The sequence below is a fragment of the Vespa mandarinia genome, chromosome 12 (assembly GCF_050613455.1).
Source record: "Vespa mandarinia isolate Hongniang chromosome 12, ASM5061345v1, whole genome shotgun sequence".
In the NCBI taxonomy this organism is placed as follows: Eukaryota; Metazoa; Arthropoda; class Insecta; order Hymenoptera; family Vespidae; genus Vespa; species Vespa mandarinia.
This window is the reverse complement of record NC_140821.1, coordinates 4,566,206-4,581,880: the sequence shown is the minus strand read 5'-3', so window position 1 is coordinate 4,581,880 and position 15,675 is coordinate 4,566,206. Positions and strand designations below refer to the sequence as shown.

Below are 15,675 nucleotides of genomic sequence, written 5' to 3'. Positions count from 1 at the left end.
AATATATTATTCATCCATTATAAGCGACTTAGACCAATCAGAATATAACTTTTACGCGCGCACATTGAAATCAATTATAGAAAGCAAACATAATACAAACATAATATTAACGAATATATATATATATATATATACATGTAGACGCACACACAAACTAATATCTACTTTTACAATTGAAAAATTAGATTTATTACGTGTACAATACAATCCGAAACGCGATTATAATATAATCATTATTATATTAAATTTTCTATAATAAAATTAAGGAAGGACGAAACTTTCGAGTAAACTCCAGGATAACCAGGTTCTGCACATCGATATCCATAAGATACAACTCCAATGAGATAGTAACTATTATTATGAGGAGTCATCAATGGTCCACCACTGTCACCCTAAACAATTATTTATTCAGAACTACGTTAGTCATGTAAATGCAAAATTTGGAATATTTAATCATGTATATATGTTTGTGTATGTATAATAAATGCATGTTTACTTACTTGGCACGCATCTTTTCCACCTCTAGCAAAACCAGCACATATAATACGATCGTCTATAACTGCATTCGTGAATGATTTAAATGAATTTTTGCATCTTTCTTGGTTAACTACAGGAATTTGTAATTCTAAAAGACGACTACTCGATGGACCATCTAAAATATTTCATAATGTTTATCCATTGACATTTTTTATATTTCACACAAATTGATTTAATATTTTATAAGACAATAATAAAATAAAATAAATAAATAAATATGCTTACTGAAATAAACTGCTCCCCATCCAGCAATGAAAGGGAAGGTATTATCAAAATTAGAATGAATTAATGGCTCGATAATAGGTAAACAAATGGGATGAATATTTTCTATAAAATCAAAATTATTTATTTAATTAATTAATTATATTACTTACTTCGTAATCTATCATTTTTTTTTATTTCAATTTACTTTACGTTTTATATATATATAGTACAAATATATATATATAAATATAAAACTTACGTGAAAATGGAACGTCTTCTGCTAATTTAATAATAGCAATATCATTAGTATAACTCGTTGGATTGTATTTTGGATGTAGAATTTTATTTAGGATTAAAATGTTAATAGGGTCAGCACCATCTGTGGTACTATTCAAATCCAAATCTCCGAGACGTGCCATAAATAAATCATTTCGTTGATAAACACAATGTCCTGCTGTGACAACGTGTCGAACAGAAACTAAAGCTCCACCACAAAGAAATCGTGGTATATCTGGATTTTTTTTACTGCGATAGCCTAAAGCTGTTATCCATGGCCAACTGCCTAATAAAATAATTAAATTATACCAAGTTATTATAATATTATGAAGTTATCTATAATATTAATTTTACTAATTTAATTAATAATTAAATTTCATCAATTAATACGAAGCTTTAATAATTATTTATATATTTATAATAGAATTTATAATACTAATAATTTCATTATTAATTAATACTAATCAATATGGCCGATTTATTTGTTAAATAATTTTAATAAGTATTACTAATTTATTTTCTATTATAATTCATTTATTACAGTATATTTAATATTATTAGAGAGAATATTATTATATATATATATATATATATATATATATATATATATATATATACATATAATACATATATGAATACTATAATATTATAATACTATTAGCTATATTAGTAATATGATATATACTTATATAAAATTTTTAATTATGATATAAAACGATTCTAATATTTATATACATAATTAATTAACAAATAAATATTACTATAATTGTAATATATAAACAAAACATGACATACCCAATGTTGCCGGTACACCGTTAACAATTCTGTCATGTTCTCCAAGACTGGTACCACAAATTGGTGGTTGTAGAGGACCGTAAGATGTAGTTTTAACCTCTTCGTTACCATTATTATTGTTATTGTCATCATTATTGTTAGGACAACAAACACGTGGATCATTACCTTCGAAACCACACACGGAAGCTCTTAAGAAATTGAACGTTTCTGATCGTTGTTCTTGCAAAATTTGCAGTAATGGTTGACACTGTTTAATATTTATGCAAAGACCATTGGATCCCAAAGGATTAACACATGGCAGTGCATCTAAAAAAGACAATTAATGGTTATATTAAAACATAAAAAAATATCTAATTGTCTTTGATAAGAATTTTTCTAATCATTCATATATTAATCATTGAATTATGTCGAAGATTTCAGGATCAAGGATCTTTACTGTTGAATGATAAAGTCATGTATCATCTGCATATATCATATGAGATGATCATTACGAGAACACGTATTATAATTTTTATTATTATTATTATTATTATTATTATTATTATTATTTCTTTTTTTTTCTTTTTTACAAATATATAATATTTATGTAATGTTTTTGATAGCTATGGGTAAATGGTAGGAATCAATTACTATACAAAGAAAACAATGAAAGAAAAAAGGAACTAATTTATTGTTCATGGCTAATTAATAAAATAGTTTTTTCGAAGGTACCATACATTATACCATCGTAGTTATGTTGCATACAATAACGTATAAAAAAATCGTTAAAATCACATTATCTATAAAGTATTTATTATATGTGACGTAACAATCGTTAGAAGTAATCGATTATTAAATACGTAATGGAAAAATAGCTCGGGTACTTTCAAAATTTAATCAGAAATTACATAATCAATATGATTCTACGAATTTGAATAGAATTTAAACAGTGAGTCGTCAAAATCTGGTTGACCTTAACCAACGAATAAACTTTCTCGATATAAAGGCTTAAACCTTGACCGTATTCGAACTTTCATTCCAATCGAACGACAAACTTCTCTTCGAAGAAATAAATTAAGCGATTAAATTAGCTTGAATCATTAAAATCATTTCTTGTTTTTCTTTTATTCTATCTCGATCTTTTTTTTTGTTCCTTTATTATTTCTTTTTTCTTTCATTTTACAAGCAGGAATGAGTTTTTTTTTCGTGCAACCTGCGTTTTAAATCGAATAAAACCGATCAACGATCCATTCACATTAAAAACCAAGCTATGAACGAAGATGTTCCATTAACATTGGACTCAGAATCTATGATCATAGCGTGAAGGCTAAACGTTGGAATTTTCCAAGAACGAAATATTCAAGAATTTCGCAAAACGTTAACGGAATTACGAACCTTGAGCCGATGCGTAATACGGCAATATTTGTAGAAGACCAAGGAAGCTAATCAATGATCCAATGATCCACATTTTTTAAAATATTTATCGACGTTACTTCACTTGAAAGAATCACAGGATACACTGAAATAAAATACAAGTGATTTCAATTATTCATGTATCCTTTCTGTTTGTTTTCTCGATCGTATTTCGAAAACAAGAGATTATTCGAAAAAAAAAATGATAAAAAGATAAGAAAAAAAGAAAACAGGTAAAAGGATATAACGTCTACCCGATTCATCATGTAATGATGATTACGCTAGATCGCAAATTATAATATTTTATTACACATTCGAGAAATTTTAACGAGTATGTTTATCAAACAGTTCAAATAGATTTAATGATATATGTTATAGTTGATATTTATTGACATAGATATGTACAAATCTACTTTCTCTCTCTCTCTCTCTCTCTCTCTCTCTCTCTCTCTCTCTCTTTCTCATCAAAATAACTTACAAGTAATCAACAATTTCAATACATACTTGTACATACACACACACACATATATATACTTTTCAGTCTCTCCTTATTTTTTATGTAATATTTGTCATATATAGTCAAAATACTTAACAGTATGATGATGCTTCCGCATATCAATACACAGAACACTCTGAACAGAATACTGAAAAATATAGATGCCAGTTTACCTTTTTATTATTCAATGACAGTACTATAAGCATAATTAGTCAATACAATATAACGCGTATGCGTCGCATGTGTTAACTTTAACTCTTTAATAATACTCTTAAAAAAAAGAGAGAGAGAGAGAGAGGGAAAAAGAGAAAAAAGTTCTGCTTGGTTACTCTTGACATTGGACACATGCAAATAAATATACTTATTGCGATATTATATCGTGATAACAATTCACTGATGGAACTTCATTTTTCATCCGCTACTTCCTGTGACATTAATTCAATGTCAACGGTAATGATCGTGAAAAAGGGATAGTCCATTCGGATAATAGATATTATTGAATTTTGTAATAAAACATTGATAATATAATTAATAATAATTACATATCTTATAAGATGTAATCATGAAGGATCGAAATAAGAAATAGTAAAAAAAAAAGAAAGAAAAAGAATACCAAATTAAAGATGATTTACAAAGAATGATCCATACTTTTATTACCGATCGATGCGATCTAATAAAGTAAAAAAAAAAGAATTAATCGCCGATCTATAATAAATGATATAATGATTGGAATAAAAGAAATTCAGAAATGATCCACAGAAATACAAGTTCCTTGTTCACTATACTATAAATACACGATGACACAACACGAATTTAAAAATTGATTTTCAAGAGAAAATAACACTCACAAGAATTCCTTTTCGATTCGTCTAAAAGTTAACGTTAAATATTTAATTGTTACTTCTGTGTGCATTTGTGCTAGTGCGTATGTGTATGCAAGAAAACAAATTACGCGATAGTTAACGACGGAATAATGTAAGATGAGGTACGAAAAGAAAAAAACAAGAGAAACGGTAAAGATCGTCTCACTCACACGGATCGTTAACTTAAGACAAGAAATTACGTAGTGTACGTTGATGATGCCGCTAAGAGACTGCACGATATTACGGTAACACTCTCTTTATATCCGTTGGGAAATGCACAATACTAATACTATCGGTTGTTGCACTACTAATTTATTTCTTCACAATAAAATGGTAACTTATGAACTATAGTATGTGAATCATTATTTTTTACAGTTACGAATTAATGAAGATAATTATTTATTTTCTGGGTTTCTCGTATTATATATTTATCAGAAAGATAAATTGTTTCAACGATTAATATATAAAACGCGAGTTATGCAATAATATTAATTATATAAATTAATTATCGTTTGCTTTTAAACATTTCTTTTATCTTGTTTTTTTCTTTCTATAATGAAAGGTTAAAAGTAATAAGATTATTATATATATATATATATATATATGTATATGTGTGTATGTGTGTGTTGTTTTTAAAATTATAATAATATGTTATTAATAAAATTACAATAATTAATGCTTAAAAATACCTTTGTTTTTATAAAATATTTATTTCTAGCAAATTATGTAAGTTATAAAAACAAATTTTTAATACTGCCCGATTTAAAATGATATGAACAAAGCGCCATATTATTCGTATATAAAGTATTGTGTTTCCCGCGCTGACTCATGGGAGAATATCGGTTAATTAACACGGCCTTTTGCTACGATCCTTTAAAAAGTGTCCTCGATTCGAAATGAACATAATTTCAATTTCCAAGTATTTTGAAAGAAATCTAGAATATACAATAATTATGATACATATTTATTTTTAGATATGTAGTTACATATAATCACATAATTACGGATACACTCATCATAAGAAAATTACATTTTACATTACTCTTGGAATTTTTATAAAATTTATGAATAATTTTTGTATTCATCTAATATTTCAATATATATATATATATGTGTATGTATGTGTGTGTGTGTGTGTGTGTGTGTGTGTGTGTGTGTGTGTGTATATATATGTATATATACATGTATATATATTGAACATAATGTCTGTGTTCGTTTCTATTAAAATTATATCCTTTGGCATGTTTATCAAAACATAGTCATTAGGTGAGTAATATATTTGTAAAATATATTACTCACCTAATATAAAATAAATTATTCTAATTATTTTTTGATGCATAAATTTAATTATAAATAATATATATTAATTATAAATTTTTCATTTATTATATAACAATATATATGTGTGTATATGTGCGTATATCATACATTTCTTTACATTATTATTTTATATTTCAATATAATAAAATAACAAATATACTAAATTCAAAAAAATATAATTTATATATATATATATATATATATATATATATTTATTTATTTATTTATTTATTTATTTATTTATTTTTATTTATATATATATATATATAGACATAAATGTATATATATTTAATTACATAAAATATATATTTATATTCGAATAAGTATACAATTAAATGCATTCAATTATTGTTAACCTTCAATAGGTCATATACTCGTACTTGCATTAATTGGAGGCTTTTAGCTTCTATTAGCTTATATATAAAATAACCGTTACATGCGATTGGACGAAAACATTAGAAAGCACCAATCATTGACAATCATTAAATAGATATAAAATTGACATTTCTTTTTTTTTTTCATATAACAGAAATTCTCTAAAATAAAAAAATATCATTAAAAACGTGTACTATTAACTTCTTAAACTATGAAATTTAATTAATAGCAACAATTAAACATATTTCATGTTCATTAATCTTTAATGATTTTGTAATCATTAATAAAATCATAAAAATAAATTTTGTAATTTTTCATGTTTCTTTTAATTGTCGTTATATTAAAAAAAAAAAAAAAAAAAAAAGAAAAGAAAGAAAAAAACATAATAATTAATAATTAATAAAGAGGCAATATCAATATATATTCAATACGTATATATTTGTCTATGAATATATAATAATAAATATTGAACACAATATGTTCAGTAACGCACTACGTTTACAAAGTCTTCTAGATCGACCAATCGGAGCATTAGATAAGCACTTGTTACATTTAAATACGAACGATTGGTAGAAAATCGTGTTGACATCCATTTACCATGGAGATGCACTCTCGTATTACCAACAATTGACCGAGGGATCACTCTGAAATATAGCTTTAGCAAACTAAAATGTATTTTCTTCAAATAAACGGGAAATCTCATTTAGAAGTCCTATCACTATGTTAATATGGAGATTCATTGGTTTTTCTTCACATAGACTTTATGCACACCGTAAATTACGAAAAAGAGTGTCAAGTCGGTGTAGGAATGTGGCACTTCAAAATGGCTGCCAGTCACTTTAGTAATTTACGGCTCTATCTTTCTTTGTTATCGCTTGTATAATTACGACGGTGGATCAAGAAAGAGAACATTTGAATTAATCCAAAAATAGTGTATCATACGTTCAACAGGCACATTATAGTCGTTAAATGGATCTTAGAAAAACGTGAGAACGGAATATGCTCAGGAATCACATTCTCGTCACCATTGCTTTAAAAGAACTTACTTGAAGTATTTCTTTGGCGAACACCTTAATTGTGTGTTGAATAAAGTGTTTAAGAACGACAGATTATATATAGAGAGAATTTATAATCGATTAAATAGCACCTATATAGAATAGGTTAAGCTTGGAGATGAGCCCTAACATGTACGAGAATACGATGAGCACTTCTTGAAAATTTTGTGTACACCGATGTTTTATTATAGTTCTTGCAATTTCGCACATAAAACATGCACGAAATTGTAAGCCATTCGATGGTATATAACAAAGCTGATCATTTTATTTTTTATCAGTAACAAGTTTAGCCATCTATAATTTACAGACTGTATTATATTACTTCTTTCCATGAATTATAAAAAACATATACTTTTAATGTGACATTAATGCAAGTGAAGTATTTTCATAACGCAGTGTTGCATCCAACCCTTTGTGTATTGTGGATCGCTAGACTATATATCGTTTCTACTACCATGACAGCCCAGAGCATCTATGCAAAAGTACATTAACATCGATTCTGTTCTGTAAGCATTATTGTCAATCATTATTATATGTATATATTTTCGTTATCTTATATAGTAATATTATTGTTCATTTATACATCGAGATTATAAGGTTTTCTACAATACAAAAAAGTAACATATAATAAATAATATAAAGAATAATCAAATGAAATATATTAAAGTTGTTTTATAACAATAATAATCTTTTGTAATTTATAAATATATGATGTCAAATTTTAATGAAACTATAAGCACAACATTTTTTAAGTATCAATATAAAATAATTGGTAATATTAATGGTAGCAATAATATATTATTTATGTTTATATTATGAATTTTAAATATCTATAATCAGATATTTTAATTGTAGATATATATATGCCACAGCCAGATTAAAGCTAGGTCCCTAAGGACCTAGCATGGGCCACTATGAATCCACCTGCGGTCAGCAAATCGAGCACTCGTGGCTCTGGATACCATCAAAAAGCACTAGCTGAAATCCGCAATTCTTTACTACCATTTGCAAACATTGGAGGAGCTGGAGAAGTTGGTTCCAGTGCAGCCAGTACAATATCAACTTTATCCACAACTAGTGGTATCAGTTCAGCATCCGGTCTCAGTGGTCTTTCAGCTGCATCTGGTTGCACAGATAAACCTGATCAACGGCAGGCATTAGCACAGTTATTAGCTATGGGATACTCAGAGGTATGATTATAATTATTTAATTATTTTATATAGCATGATAGTTATTTTCTTATAAAAGAAATGTATATTATATTGTAATGTTTCTATTTAATTTTTCAAAACATTTTGTAACTTTTGTAAAAATATTAGTAATTTTTCTGATTATATATAAATATATAATATTTGGAAATATATTATTTGAAAGTCTATAATCTAAATTATAGAAAATTTATTTCTATACTATATTTAATTAATTTGATATACAGGAAATAGGGTTACGTGCCCTTAAACTCGCAGGATGGCGCTTAGATGGAGCAATAGAGTTTTTAAAACAAGCACAAGGAGAATCTCTTAATGGTCTTGGTAAACTTAATACCAAGCTGATAAGAAAACCAAGCTTAGAAAGGGAGCTAAGTCTCCAAAGAGGAAGTCCTGCATTAGATAGTGGTGCAGGAAGTTCACGATCTGACAGCCCACGTTTGACAGAACTTAGTCCACATCCACAATTAAGTCGACAATATTCACCAAGCAATTTTGTAGAACGTGAACCACCTCCACCACCTCCTCCAAGATGTAGTTCTACACCGCCACCGCCACCACCACCTCATGCTCCATATAGTCAACCAAATGTACCAAGTAATATGCAGCAAATGCTCAAGCGAATGTCTCCCGCTCCAGTTGTACCGACACGACCTCCTCCATCAGCACCTGGTAATTCTGGATCTACATCAGGATCAGGAAATCCACCTCAAAGGGGTACAAGCCCTGTAGCATCGTCTAATAGTAATACTAATAGCCGCCAACCAATGATTGTTCAGAATGGTCCACAAGTACAACAACAATTATCTCAACAAATGCAAGCACTCAGTATCTATCAAGCATGCGATAGAAATTCAAGTACGCAGGTTGAACCTCCGCCTCCTTATCCAATAGTCCCGTCATCATCGTCTGGTCCTGTTCAACCACCATCTTACAGTGCTTCTATGCAAAATAGACAAAGTCCCACACAATCTCAACAAGACTATCGAAAAAGTCCATCATCTGGTATATACTCTGGTCCAACATCAGCTGGATCACCAAGTCCTATTACTGTGTCCACTATATCTCCGAGTACACAGGCATCCATGGCTAGACCTACACCATTACAAGCTTGGGGAGCACGTCAAGCTAAAACTCAACCACCTATTATTATGCAATCTGTTAAAAGTACTCAAGTACAAAAACCTGTTCTACAAACAGCCATTGCTCCAACGTCTCCTCAACCAATTTGTACAACTAGTAATACACCACCACCTCCTCCATCTTATGCTTCATCGATTCAACAGAAACAACAGCAACAACAACCACCACCAGCATACCCTCCTGTCAATAATACTGGTACTGCACCATCAAGTTCTGTAAGTGTAGGTGTTTCAGTAGGTGTGCCAACAACAGAACCTCCTAGTTATGCTACAACAATGCAAGCATTAGCAGCACAACGTGGCATACATCATCCACTTCCTCCCCCTCCTTACGGAACAGCCACAGAAGATACATCTGGGATTTCTACAGTAGAAAGTAATTCAGCACCTCGATCTTCTCCAATCGCTCATCATCCTCCATTACAAAGAAAATATTCACCAGTGGACAATTGTCCACATTCAGTGGAGACACCACCTTTACCTCCAGTAGCATCGACCTCTGTATCAGCAAGAAATAATAACAATCACTCGTCTTTACCAGATGGAAATGGAGGAAAAGGAGGAAGTGCACCGTCATCTTATAAAATAAAACATCAATCTCCTATTCCTGAACGAAAACATATGAGTAAAGAAAAAGAAGAAGAACGTAGGGATTGTAAAGTTCGTAATTATTCTCCTCAAGCATTCAAATTTTTTATGGAGCAACATGTTGAAAATGTACTGAAATCTCATAAACAACGCTTATATCGACGTCTTCAGTTAGAAACAGAAATGGCTAAAATAGGCCTAAGTGCAGAAGCACAGTGTCAAATGAGAAAGATGTTATCACAAAAAGAATCTAATTACATTAGATTAAAACGTGCAAAAATGGATAAATCTATGTTTACAAAAATAAAACCTATTGGTGTTGGTGCTTTTGGAGAGGTAACACTTGTAAGAAAGCTTGATACTAATCAATTTTATGCAATGAAAACATTACGCAAAGCTGATGTACTGAATAGAAACCAGGTTGCCCATGTTAAAGCTGAACGTGATATTCTAGCAGAAGCTGATAATGAATGGGTCGTCAAATTATATTATTCGTTTCAAGATAAGGATAATCTTTATTTTGTGATGGACTATATACCAGGAGGAGACTTGATGTCTTTACTTATTAAATTTGGTATTTTTAAAGAACCATTAGCAAGGTTTTACATCGCTGAACTTACATGTGCAGTTGAAAGTGTTCACAAAATGGGATTCATTCATAGAGACATTAAACCAGATAATATTTTAATTGATCGCGATGGACATATAAAACTGACAGACTTTGGACTCTGTACAGGATTTCGCTGGACTCATAATTCTAAATATTACCAGCAAAATGGTAAACACATTTATTATATGTAATCATTTATTAAAAACATTATCATATTTTTATAAAGAAATAACTATAGTGGAATATTTTATATTCATTTGTTTTATTTGCTATTTATGTTTTATACTTGCATTTGCTATTTACCTTATAAGAAAATTCAAGATTAGTATAATTATAGCAGGTTCTTTATTTTGACAACATAAGTAATTTTATATTTTGTAATTTTATATTTTGTAATCAATCAATAGGTCATGGTAAACAAGATTCAATGGATCCAGCTGACGACTGGAACAATGAGTGTCGCTGTATTCAATTAAAACCATTGGAACGCAGGAGACATAGAGAACATCAAAGATGTTTGGCACATTCACTAGTTGGAACACCAAATTATATTGCACCAGAAGTGTTACAACGCACAGGATATACTCAGTTATGTGACTGGTGGAGTGTGGGTGTAATTTTATATGAAATGCTAGTTGGTTCTCCACCTTTTCTTGCCAATACACCAGCTGAGACTCAATACAAGGTTGGTAAAATATATAAACTATCTATGCTTTAAACTAAACAAGTACTCTGAATATATATTACTATTTGTTGTATGTTTACAGGTCATTAATTGGGAGACCACACTTCATATCCCTAAACAAGCAAATCTATCGCCTGAAGGTATGGATTTAATATTAAAACTTTGCGTTGGCGCAGATCGTCGATTAGGTAAAAATGCAGATGAAGTCAAGAGTCATCCATTTTTTGCAAGTATTGATTTTGAAAAAGGGCTACGCCGACAGGTAGCACCTCACATACCTCGCATTCAATACCCTACAGATACAAGTAATTTTGATCCTGTGGATCCTGACAAGTTAAGAAATTCTGAATCCTCAGATTCTAATAAGTCAGACGAATTATTAGATAATGGAAAACCATTTCACGGTTTCTTTGAATTCACATTTAGGCGCTTTTTTGATGATGGTGGTGGTCCTGCATATCCTAGTCGAATAAGTTTGGATGATAATGATAATCAAGGTCCTGTTTACGTATGACAGTAGGCTAGTTAAAAGAAAACGAAAAAAAAAAAAATCATAAATCTCATCAGATATCAAAAATATTGGTGTCTTAAAAACTGCAACCAGTATCATATCTTTCTAAAGTTTTTTCAGCATTGTGTGGTTAACTAAATTACACGAAGTCGCAATTTTTTTTTCAACTTATAGGTATATGAATACGAACGTATCGTACTATATAGTTAGAAAAAAGAAAATATTACATTAAAGAAAGTACACATATTAGATTAGTGTATTTTTTGTCATTATTACAGATTTTTATATTTTAGAACTGATTATAATTGTTTTCATGCTTTGTTAGCGCGACTGTACTTCTCGAATAGTACTATATTTGACTTAAATCATTAAACTTTCACATATCTGCAAAACTGTCCACTACACATTGTTGTGTTTCTATGGAATCACAAATTATTATGGGCATTTGTATGAAATACCACATCTAAATTTTGTATGTTTATTGCGTCTTAAATAATGCCCTATATAATATAGCTTGAGTGATCAGGATCGTTTTCTATTCCATAACGTGCGATTATAACATATGGCTAAGAAAAAAGGCAGGGTAACTTTAATGGCACAAGTTTACCTTGATACAATAATGGCCAATAGACACGAAGGGGTAGAAATAAAATGATTAATGGCTAGGCAATATATTCTCATGGAGCATGTTTTTGCAAATATTTTGCTTGCCATTTATTTTCATTTAGATTGGCTTCATATCAGAAAGTACGTGTTTAGTACGTTTCAACGAGTACTGTGATATTGCAGATAATAATAATAAGAGTTATACGGCTTTTAAATATATTGGTCCTATTTAACATTTTCTTTTATATCAAATGCTATGTCGAATATAATTATAAATAATGATAATAATAATTATTATTAAACTATTAATTATTATACTGTATAGATTTGTGAATGGATGTAATGTGTTCATTGCGTATTATGCAGCTTTTAATTGTCTAAACATTTTTTAATATCTTCATATGCTAAGAAATATTATTGATGAATTGTTACACTATATACATTACATACATATTTCTTATAAACCTAATTCCCCGGAATATAATTTTCGGAATTATTGTTATTTAAAAGCAAAAGGGAAAATCGTTAATGAAGAAGTCGTATATTATTTTGCACAATGAAACTTTGAAATCGAAAATTTAAAATTAAATAAAGGTAACTCGACTTTTGTAAAATACTTGTAACTAATTACATTGCTGGCACAGTATCGTTTTTATAGTCAAGTTGCCATTGTTTATAAAGAAACAATTACAATAAGAATGTTAACAATAGAAAGAAACTTGTATATATGTATGTATATATATATATTATTCTATGAAATGATTTATTTTAATCTTTGTCTTATCGAAAGTGAGTCCAAAATCAGATATATTTTGTTATCTATTTCTTTCAAGCTGCAGAAATCACTATTATTTATGTAATGGCAATGGTGTACCTTACAGCATTAAAAAGTGCCTTCTTTAAATAATCTTGTATTCAGGATTAAAATATTCTCTTCAAAATCTCTCTTCTGACTGCCGTTTCATCCTGTCTTCCAACATCAGCATAAAATCAATATTTGGAGAAAAAACATTAAAAAATTTTTATATGCAGATTATAAATATTGTATATGATACAATAATAATTGACACAAAATAATATACTATTTTGAAACGATTAGAATTTAACGAAAGAACTGATTTATCGAGTACGAGCAATATTAAAATTTAATTATTGCATTACTTGACTGTTGGAAGTGGAGCAGTGTACTAATATTGTATGTACTATGTACAAAGCTAAGACTAAACACTTATCCATACTAATTTATTATTGAGGAAAACTATATCTTCATTAACTGTGCCTTTTAAATATTATAAAAATAACATCATTGTTATTTTTTTAATATCCTTCATGCTATAATCTATTTTTTCAAAGATAAAATGTAATAGTAATTAGAAACGTGTATTTCTATATCGTACATTCTATTGCCATAATTAAAATAGATGATTGAGAAAAAAACTATAAGCAATCTTCCATGGTATATAATTTTATCAATAATATTTTGGTGGCATCATAAGAGCAGACAATTTTAAACTGTACTTGTAATAAATTGTGTATCTCGAAAATATTAGAAAAAAGAAATGCAATAATACATTATATCTCAAAAAATACATTTTGTTTTGAATTTATACTCTATACTTATAAAAAAAAAGTGTAGATTAGTATAGAAAAGAATTATGTTTGACATTCGAATTATTTAATGATACCAAAATTTTTTGAACTGAAGTAGGAATAATATAATGTAAATAATTTAATTATTCGTATTTATTTGATAATTATGGATCAGTGTTAAGTCTGTTGAGATAAAAACACAGTACTGTAATCTCTTTTCTAACGCTGTAAAGGTAAGACATATTTATTTAGAAATTGTTAAAAACAATTATTGTTAGCAAAATTTATGACATTATGAAATTCGAATTTTTATTATCGGTTTCTCAAAATTGGTGATATTCGTTATTAATATTTATATATAAATTTATATATATTTATACCCCAGGTCTCAATTAGAGTATTTATTTTTTTAACGAAATATATCAATTAGGTAAAATAACGAAAATTTGCAGGTAATATGAAAGTCGAATTTTGTACATCACATCTCTCATAAATAATGGATACCAAAGGGATTCACAACTACTATCATAAAATTAAATCTTTGTATACTACAACCTTGCATTATATTGTTTATTTCTGCTATATATATATATATTTTTTTTTTTATTTTTTTTATTTTTGTGTGTATAACTTTAAGTACTGCAAAGAAGTGAGACATTTTATCTTAAAATTAATGTACCATGTTGCAGTACTAATACCATAATAATAAAGACTTTAAGTGAATTTTAATTTTAATAATATGGTTTTCAAACAATATAGCTATTATTTAAATAATGCTTTAGGATAAATAACACATTATTCTGTTTGTAATACATTACGTTATACATATATATTACATTTGCTATTATTTAACGATCACATATACATAGATAACATTTTCTGGCTTTGTTAAGCTTTAAAATTTAGCAATTATTAAGTACCTCCTGCTCCATACGAGAATGTAATACATACATTTTTATTGCACACTGAGTGTGCATATAATGGTTTAGTTATAGACGTTACAATAAAATAATATTTGTTGAATTGCTACTTGGCATCGAAAGACTCAGCTCAACTAATAAATATAGTATCATACTTGTTCGTTTTCATGCATTGAATTATTTTAATATTATATTATCCTATACAACAGATCTGTCAACTCATGAAATTAATTTATGAATTTTTAGTTGTACATTTTGTAATAAATCACTTTTGTCTTGTAATTATATTATAAAAATATACGACAAGTTAGTTTGATAAGTTAGAATATATATAAAACATTGTACATACTTTAGATAATTAATCTAAATTAAAACGATCTTCAGTGCTTATGTGTTGTAGCTTTTTTGTGTTTAAATCTTTTTATTATTCGTCTAATATAAGATCTAAATTCAGACTAATATAAGATCATAACTCTATTTCTATAGGGTTATTAATATGCAT

The 15,675-nt window shown here is 28.4% G+C and overlaps 2 protein-coding genes across 4 annotated transcripts; one reads left to right on the top strand and one right to left on the bottom strand.

Moving 5' to 3' along the window:
* Positions 1-95: 95 nt before the first annotated feature.
* On the bottom strand, positions 96-4,838 carry LOC118449418 (venom protease). Of its 3 annotated transcripts, XM_085660536.1 has the most exons (8): positions 4,734-4,815; positions 3,798-3,848; positions 3,187-3,310; positions 1,813-2,118; positions 1,001-1,303; positions 763-864; positions 501-652; positions 96-392 (listed from the first exon to the last, which is right to left on the bottom strand). In XM_085660536.1, the coding sequence occupies exons 3-8, from the start codon at positions 3,257-3,259 to the stop codon at positions 237-239; spliced, it is 1,092 nt and encodes a 363-aa protein (XP_085516662.1). In that variant the 5' UTR covers positions 3,260-3,310; positions 3,798-3,848; positions 4,734-4,815; the 3' UTR covers positions 96-236. The 3 variants fall into 3 exon arrangements, with proteins under 3 accessions (XP_085516662.1, XP_035739812.1, XP_035739814.1); XM_035883919.2 differs by lacking the exon at positions 3,798-3,848 and having other exon boundaries at positions 4,736-4,838; XM_035883921.2 differs by lacking the exons at positions 3,798-3,848; positions 4,734-4,815 and adding an exon at positions 4,549-4,725.
* A 2,023-nt stretch (positions 4,839-6,861) lies between these two features.
* Positions 6,862-15,568, top strand: wts (serine/threonine-protein kinase warts). The gene is made up of 6 exons (XM_035883909.2): positions 6,862-7,555; positions 7,710-7,819; positions 8,169-8,503; positions 8,749-11,029; positions 11,269-11,546; positions 11,629-15,568. The coding sequence occupies exons 3-6, from the start codon at positions 8,228-8,230 to the stop codon at positions 12,058-12,060; spliced, it is 3,267 nt and encodes a 1,088-aa protein (XP_035739802.1). The 5' UTR covers positions 6,862-7,555; positions 7,710-7,819; positions 8,169-8,227; the 3' UTR covers positions 12,061-15,568.
* The last annotated feature ends 107 nt before the right edge of the window (positions 15,569-15,675 follow it).

Bases quoted from the DNA above. Each gene is read 5' to 3' on its own strand.
- LOC118449418 (XM_035883919.2), bottom strand. From the start codon at position 3,259: ATGTGGATCATTGGATCATTGATTAGCTTCCTTGGTCTTCTACAAATA. The intron at 653-762 runs GTAAGCATATTT...GAAATATTTTAG, and splicing joins ATGGGGAGCAGTTTATTTCA to ATGGTCCATCGAGTAGTCGT. The intron at 393-500 runs GTAAGTAAACAT...ATAATTGTTTAG, and splicing joins GTGGAAAAGATGCGTGCCAA to GGTGACAGTGGTGGACCATT.
- wts (XM_035883909.2), top strand. From the start codon at position 8,228: ATGAATCCACCTGCGGTCAGCAAATCGAGCACTCGTGGCTCTGGATAC. The intron at 11,030-11,268 runs GTAAACACATTT...ATCAATCAATAG, and splicing joins TAAATATTACCAGCAAAATG to GTCATGGTAAACAAGATTCA. The intron at 11,547-11,628 runs GTTGGTAAAATA...GTATGTTTACAG, and splicing joins CAGCTGAGACTCAATACAAG to GTCATTAATTGGGAGACCAC.